This window comes from Sinocyclocheilus rhinocerous, unplaced genomic scaffold (genome assembly GCF_001515625.1).
Source record: "Sinocyclocheilus rhinocerous isolate Xijiao unplaced genomic scaffold, SAMN03320098_v1.1 scaffold1295, whole genome shotgun sequence".
Taxonomy (NCBI): Eukaryota; Metazoa; Chordata; class Actinopteri; order Cypriniformes; family Cyprinidae; genus Sinocyclocheilus; species Sinocyclocheilus rhinocerous.
Window position 1 is genome coordinate 847,586 of NW_015660499.1, and position 8,698 is coordinate 856,283.

The 8,698-nt window shown below is 33.6% G+C and overlaps 1 protein-coding gene across 1 annotated transcript in view; it reads right to left on the reverse strand.

Annotated features, from left to right (window-relative positions):
* The window catches only part of LOC107725164 (netrin receptor UNC5C-like), a 165,907-nt gene that overhangs the window by 44,228 nt on the left and 112,981 nt on the right, over positions 1 to 8,698 (reverse strand). Inside the window, exon 6 of the mRNA XM_016534336.1 lies at positions 4,847 to 5,027. Coding sequence (XP_016389822.1) covers positions 4,847 to 5,027 — 181 coding nt within the window. The remainder of the gene's footprint in view (positions 1 to 4,846; positions 5,028 to 8,698) is intronic.

The window sequence follows — 8,698 nt, forward strand, 5'->3', positions numbered from 1 at the left end:
TGTTAATATATATATATATATACAATCGATTAAAAAATAGCTAATTAATCACACATTATTTTCTGAAATTAATCACGATTAATCCCACCTAACATTAAAAATACTTTTACATTTTAAATTAAATATAGATGAATCCTTAAAGCTACAAGAGTTTTTGATTTCCTCTTTTTGTCTTTTGATCTTTGATAAACAGACATCACAGCAGCTGGTTATTAGGTTATTTTGGCTGCTATTTCTTTAAAAGCTGCAGCTGCTGAACGTGACGCGGATCTGACACGCATTTCATTACCTATTCTGACCCACTTCAGGTCTTAAAGTCTCTACTAAATGAACTGAGTTGAATGGGTGTGTTAGATGAGGGAGACAGTGCTGGGATGCTCCAGGACAGTTTGGAAAACCACTGCATTTCAGAGACATGTTCTTAAATGTGACTCATATAACAAATACATACACACAGTTTTAAGGCAGCTTTAATTGCCTTTTTGGTGACTTCATGGCTTAACTGATGACATAACTATGACATTGCATGCTCGTAGTTTCTTTCGCGCTTTGATATGAAATGATACAGGCTACAGCGTGCTGGCGCCTTTGTGCGTGCAGTTGAAGAGCACGCGCTACAAGCACAGTACGTTTCCGCGCTCGTTTGACTCGTGCCTGGCGCTGCGGTGACGTTGGAGTACGTGTCTGAAACGTCTCCTGTTTGATGTGGTCATAAAGACATTCTGCGTTTAAATAAACAATGGTTCTTATGAAGAACAATGAGACAAAAGCAGCAGTTGTGAGTGGGGTGGCCAACTGTAGCCCCGCCCCTGCGTTAACTGCGCTAATTATTTTTAATGTGTTAAACTGAAAAAAATTAATCGCCTGCATTAACGCACTCATTTTGACAGTACTAACATATACATATACATATATATATAAGCTGAATAAATAAGCTTTCCATTGATGTATGGTTTGTTATTATATATATAATATTTGGCTGCAGATACAACTATTTGAAAATCTGCAATCTGAGGGTGGGAAAAAAAATCTAAATATTGAGAAAAAAAGTTTAAATGAAAGTCTAAATGAAGTTCTTAGCAATGCATATTACTAATCAAAAATTAAGTTTTGATATATTTACGGTAGGAAGTTTAATATCTTCATGGAACATGATCTTTACTTAATATCCTAATGATTTTTGGCATAAAAGAAAATTATTTTGACCCATACAATGTATTTTTGGCTATTGCTACAAATATACCTGTGCTACTTATGACTGGTTTTGTGCTCCAGGGTCACATATTATATTATTATAATTAATAAATAACACATTATATAAACTGTAATATATCATACAATATAAATACAGCCTTAAAGCTTGATTACACACACACACACACACACACAAGCACATTAAGCATAATGGATATATAATATATGCTATATAGTTTTTATTATTATTCAAAATGAAAAAATGATTACATTAATAAATGTAATATATATTATTATATCATTAAAAGTCTAATGCCTTAAAGCATGATATATGCTTTAGCCCCTAGCTCTGCCCCTGCGTTAATTGCGTTAAATATTTTTAACACGTTAAACTGAAAAATTGAATCACCTGCTTTTTGCAAATCATGCTTACTTTAACTTACTGTTTCAGTAGGAAATATATCAATGCAAAAAAAATTAAAACTGTGTCAAGGGATGTACAGTATGATACTATGAGCAGGCCTAGATTTTTATGTATTTATTTTTAATGGAAATTTGCAGAAGACTTAAAATATTTTAATACAAATTAAAATCATTGAGGAGGCTGGGAGGTGTGCACTGTTAATGTGAAGGACGGGTGAACATCTGCAGGGCTTTTTGCAAAGTTGTGGGCATGAGACAGATTATGAGTCACCGCTAAAACACATCTGAACAGACCATACTGCAATTTATCACAGCTGGACCTGGTATTATGAGGGATATTAAGTTCAATGGAGAGGACTGAGGCAAATGCTTCCAAAGAAAAGCGGTGAAAGCACTTTCCACAAATTTGGTACAAATTACGGCTCAACTCTTTGAAAAAGTCAGCTTTGGTTCTTTTCTAAACTAAGGGTTAGTGAAAGGAGGTGCTTTACCTTCAGAAAATGGTATTAGTCTGCCTCAGGAGGTCAAGCTGTAATTTTACATGTGCTATAATAATATACTCCACAGTAAAGATCATGCAAAGTCTGTGAAAATTGAAAGAGATTATTCACTTCCTGACAAGCTGTAGAAAGTGTCAGAATTGTGTTGATTGCTGTGTGTCACAGTTTTATGGAATAAAAGCAGCATTTTATGATGTTCATTTTATGTTTGACAAAGCATTATTTTAGTACATGCTATTATTATTATTATTATTATTATTAATATTCAGAATTTTTTATTTAATTATTTTGTTTTTTTAAACAGGTCTATACAGTTGGTTTAACCAGTTTGCCTAACATATGTAATCATCCTCTCCCCAAAGAATAAGAGATTTGTTGCGATTACCAATTTGTACCCTATTTTTATGTAAAATGATAGTTAGTGAAAGAAACCGAGAGAAAAATATGTATATATCCAATATACAATATAGATAACGTAAAACAGATGTAAACAACAATCAATCAAATTAATAAACAATCATATTTCAGTATGCAAATAGGGCAAGCACCGTCACAAAATAAGTCAAATGAAAATTTTCCAAATGTCATGCTGCATTTCTATTTAAAGTTCCAGTATAGCTTAAAAAAATGAAAAACAAAGCACACCCAAGACTAAAATGATCTACAAAACAACTTTTGAATGGAGATTGTACAAGTTGTTTTTGTTAAATTAATTGCTTAAAGGTGTTGAAAAGAAGAAGAAAAAGAAGTTGCAAGTGCTGTAATGAGGCATTCACACCCTGTCGAAATTACAGTAATTATGAGTTTCCAGCTAGGAAAAAAAGGTTCATTCATGTCTCCGTCAAACTTATAATTACAAGCTGGAAACTTTTTAATGAATTTTATGAAAGCTCTTCTCCCACTTGACCGTGGTCAAGCCTGCCAAAAAAAAAAAACCTTCCCAGAAACTGCAGCTTACAAGCCGCTAGTTACACAAGTGTTTATTGTTTCTTTTTAAATGGGCATGAAAAGAAATCTCATTGTATCTACTTTCTAAATGCATATTATAGATCTTATTGTGAAAAATTCGTATGTGCATGTGTTTCATTTTTTATTTTAATGGTTAATAAAAATGTCATAACTACACTCTAAAAAATGCTGGGTTAAAAGGGACAAACCCAGCTATTGGGTTGTTTTGACCCAGCGGTTGGGTTCAAAAAGGGACAAACCCAGCTATTGGGTGGTTTTGACCAAGCGGTTGGGTTCAAAAAGGGACAAACCCAGCTATTGGGTTGTTTTGACCCAGCGGTTGGGTTCAAAAAGGGACAAACCCAGCTATTGGGTTGTTTTGACCCAGCGGTTGGGTTCAAAAAGGGACAAACCCAGCTATCGGGTGGTTTTGACCAAGCGGTTGGGTTCAAAAAGGGACAAACCCAGCTATCGGGTGGTTTTGACCAAAACCCAACCGCTGGGTCAAAACAACCCAATAGCTGGGTTTGTCCCTTTTTAACCCAGCGCTGGGTTATATTTAACCCAGCATTTTTTAGAGTGTAGATCTTTCAGTGAAATCGGCAGATTCTCTCAGTGACGGATGCAGGAATCCTCCAATCATTCAGTCTGCTTTAAGCTCCGCCCCTGCTAGTTCACGTTCATAGCATAGACTTTTGAATGCCACGCCCACATCTCAACATCCAATCAACACATAGAACCAAGGCCCCACCCTACATTTTTTTCTCTTTTGATAATCCGTTATACACTCGGATGTACATCACAATACAGAAGAAAAGATCCGTCGCTACTTCAGTTTCATTGCGAATTTAAACCAAGAAATATTTTTACCTTTTCAAAAATGTCTAAGAAGTTTAAACAAGCAATACAACAACTATTGACTAATTTATCATTGAATTTAGCACTGAATAAGCACTAATCAAAACTGTCAGACAAATCAAAAGTCAAACAAACGTTCAAAACCATATTCATCATAGTATTAAAACCCAAATGTCACAAAAATAACAACATAAAAATTCTATATATACATATTATTTTAATTTATTCAGAAATCACACAACAAATGAAATATCAAAAATCAGTCAATGAGTCTGGCTGAAAATATAAAGTGTGTGAAGTGTATGCTGAAATATTTAATATATATTTAATATATTATATATATATATATATTTGTATGTACTATATATATATTTAATATACTCTAGTTAATATTTCAATAATTTAACAACACATTCACATGTTCACGGTTATCTGGTGTCAGTTACATGCAGGTAAAGTAATTACAATATTTAAAAAAAAGTACTGTTAGTTTTTATTGTAAAATTTGTTTATTTTAAATTTGACAAATTTTTAAATAAAATATTGATTTAATATTTCATGTATTTTTAATATTTTTACTATAAATTCATATTATTGTATTATATTATATAATCATTATATTGTATTATATAATTAATATTATATGTTTATTCAATTTAATATTAACTTTAATTTTAATGTAAATAAAAAACAAACAAAACAAAAGTTCTTGTTATCTCCTAATTGTAATAATCTAATAATAAAATAAAAATAATCTTTGTAACTTTCCGTCTATTTGTATTATTATGGCTATACTTTTGGGACTTTTTTAGGCATGGTTTGTGATTTCATTGTTTTTAGTTTAAGGTAATATTTTATCATTAATTTTACATTTTATATTAATTAATTATTAGATTAAACAACACAAGTAACACCAAACTCACCGTAGACGATCACTGTAGCCGTGGTGCTTCGTCTCTTAGCAACGATGTTCTTAGCGACGCAGGTGTAGTTAGCGGTGTCAGAAAGCCGCGCCTGTTTGATGATCAGGTTATGATCGATGGTGATGTAGAAATTCCGATCGTCTGCAGGATCAATAATCTCTTCGTTCTTCAGCCATTCCACCTGCACAGAGACGGAGAGACGAGAAGACATTAGTGAAATCTATACGGCTGCACCTGATGGCCTGTTCCGGGACACGTAATATCAGGATGTCCTCATGCAATATCTGCCCCGTGCACGCATTCATCCACCTATGCGTCTGAAATTATCAAACGATTTAATTAGCTTCAAAGCTAACTCCTCAGGGCAGCAACTGACTCAGAGCTTGAGCAATTTTGTAAAACTATAGCACACATTTTAGAAAAAGAACATTGCGGAGACATTAAAAGGAAATTGCATGCAGGCAAAAGACTTGTGAGGATATTTTTAGACACAGTGTTTAATCACAAAAGTGGCCTGCTGATATCTCCAGAAAACATTGAGGGAGAAACAGGAAGTGGCTGGTGGTTTATCTTGAAGAGCATCTCGAGGACGTCAAAATCAAAGGAATTTGAACAGCAGGCAGTTCAACACACAACTGACTCTTCACTAAGCCCCGCCCTAAACACAATCATATCTCGACCAATCAACTGTTGCTGACTGTCATTTTCTTACACATTTTTAATGCAAGTCTAAAGAGGATCTGCTTATTTTGAACAGAATTTTACAGAAATTATGAGATATACTACAATGAATAAATAAAATAAAAAAGTGAGAAAAAAAAAAATTATTTGCCTTCATTCAGAATAACACAAAATAACAACATTTAAGCACATAAATATTGGAAAAAAGTCAATTTTAAGTGGATAATTTTTTTTAACAATGCTATTACTTATTATCAGAATGAAATACTGTTATTTGCCTTCATTCAGAATAATTCAAAATAACATCATTTAAGCACATAAATATTGGAAAAAATAGTCAATTTTAAGTGGATAATTTTTTTTAACAATGCTATTACTTATTATCAGAATGAAATACTGAATGAAACATATACATGTGTATTATACACACACACTACCACCATTCAAAATAGTTAAAATTAATACTTTTATTAATTAAATCGATCAATTCCACAAAAATCTGAAGTAGCACAACTGTTTTCAGTATTGATAATAATAAGAAATGTTTGTTCGAATGATTTCTGAAGGATCATGTGACACTGAAGGCTGGAGTAATGATGCTGAAAATTCAGCTTTGCATCACAGGAATTAAATTAAATTTTAATAAATATTCAAATAAAAATCAGCCATTTAAATTGTATTAATGTTTCACAATATTACTGTTTTTATGGTGTGTTTTTAATCAAATAAATGCAGCCTCGGTGAGCAAAGAAACACTATACTTTCTCCTGACTATTTTGAGTTAACTGCAGTGCGTTCTGGAATTGTTTTATAGATGCATTGCTACCTCAAAATTGGTCCGAAATGAGGTTTCTTACAGGGTGGTGGTGTCATTATGCTGCCTAAAGTGTGGAACAGCCAAGTCAATGATGCCTTAAAATGCTGCCTAGTTAGGCAGCTCACTTGGTTTTACAACAGAGATTCTCCACACATATTTTCCAAATGCAAAAATAGTTGAAAAATCATTAGCCCTGCCGCTCAACAGGAAAGTAGCCTTCGCATTACAAGCTGCTCACATATACATCTGATGCATTAATACTACAGCATGTCAATCAGGCGAGCGAGACGCAGACGTGTGTGTGTTTGCGTGTGTAAATGTGTCACAGTGGTGTACCTGCAGGCTGCTGAGAGCTCGTCTGGAGGGAATAGAGTAAAAATATCACCCTCTCATTGGCTCAGCAGGAGGGAAACTCACCCAATCAGCTGCTCACGCTCTCCAGCTGTGACATTAGCACTTGCGCGTGCATGCACACTTCCCTATGCATTTTACCTCATTACATCTACCAAAGGTAACCCAACTCCCAGCTGTCAAACCAAACCCTCAGATTACTGTATTCGGTGCTATTGTCACCTCCACACACGCACACATTTTTCTACAATAGCAATAGCAGAAAATGAGCACCTTCAGGGTCCCACGGGTTCACACACACACACACACATGCGATTGAGCTCTTGTATGTGATAGTTGTTCTCAATATGCTCGTATCGTCATCCCGCTGTGCTTATTAGAGAGCATTTTGTTGTATACAACACCTGTTTCAAATATTCATCTACAACTCCACCTGATTCAAGCTCGGAAAACAGCGTACACAGTTCTGTAGATGTAAAACATGAGCGCACACATACAGCAGTGAAATAAAATACACTGAAAAAAGGAGAAAAGTCGATGAATATAAAATGAAGGATATTACAAATACATATATGTCGCAGTCTGCAGCGGGTGTGCCCAGGAGGGCCACCAGATGACTGTGTTCTGTGAGCACATGGCTTGTGTTGTGTTTGTCTGTCGCCATGTGCTCTCTTCTGTCTTATTGTCTTGCCCCTCCCATCTTGTTACCTCGTTATAGTTTAAGTTGATCCACCTGTGTCTCCCTCGTTAGCCTCCTCGTTTGGTTCCCATTTATTCTCCTTGTGTCTGTCATCCTGTGCTGATCCGTCATTTCTCATTGTGTGTGTTTCGTGTCTGCATGTGTGCAGCTTTAGGCCTGCCTGTCTGTTTTTCCCCTTCGGGGTGGTTTGAGTTTGTTTTTGTTTCATTTTTATTATCAAAATAAATAACCATTTCTCCTGCAATTGAGTCCTCGCTTCATCTCCCCGCACGCACCGTGACAATATATAGATACATATTTCGGATTCTGCACTTTTTATAGATCACTAAACAAATGTACTTTAAGTAAATGAGTGATATTGATTATCGTTATATATAGATTCAAACTAAAACCCATAATACTTTATTTTCATTGCTCAATTTTATTACTTTATAAAATAAACATTAACTGAAATAAAATTAAATATTACTTCAGCTAATTGCCAAGGCAACATTTATCATTTTAAGTTTTAGTAGAAGTACTAAAATAACAAAACAATTTTTTTTATAATATTAAAAATGGCAAAGACTTTAACTAAAATTAAAATGAAAAATAAAATTGTATTCACAATATGAACCAAAACTATAATAGTAAATATATACCAAATTTTGAGAAATTCACAAATGCATGTTTACTCTCCAATCCAAATTATCATTCAAATTGCTATGCTGATAATATAATTTCTATTAAAAAAAAATATTAAATAATAATTAAAAAGAATGTAAATGGATGCATTTTTACTAGTGGTCTCAGACATTTGGAGCCTACAATACACGGACTACTAGTAAAAAGTTTGCACGCACATGACTAAATGCAGGTTTTGTTCTTAACTTTATGCTTAAAATACATTAAATTAGTTTGTAAACCAGTGTTACTTTATTAATTTATTGAGTTTTAGTTATTTTAGTACTTAACTTTCAGCTAGTTGCCAAGGCAAGTTTAAGTTCAGTTTCCACTCTCCGCACAAACGCTTAGATATATGCCTAACAACGTACTTTTATCTAGGTTAAATGTTTAAACTAACATTGTAATATGCTTTAAGTGTTTTATATCTATAGATTTTATTTTAAGCAAGTCGTGATGATTTGAGAAGGCTAAATTGATCAACCGTGATCAACTCAGCTGTCTGCCGCTATCCGCTTGGTCGTCACTTAAAAAACAACAACTTGAATTTAACAAACAAAAAATGTTCCCAACATTTTTCTACATGAATTAATAATGAAACAATAAGAAATATAACTTTGCAATTAAAAACAAAACTGAA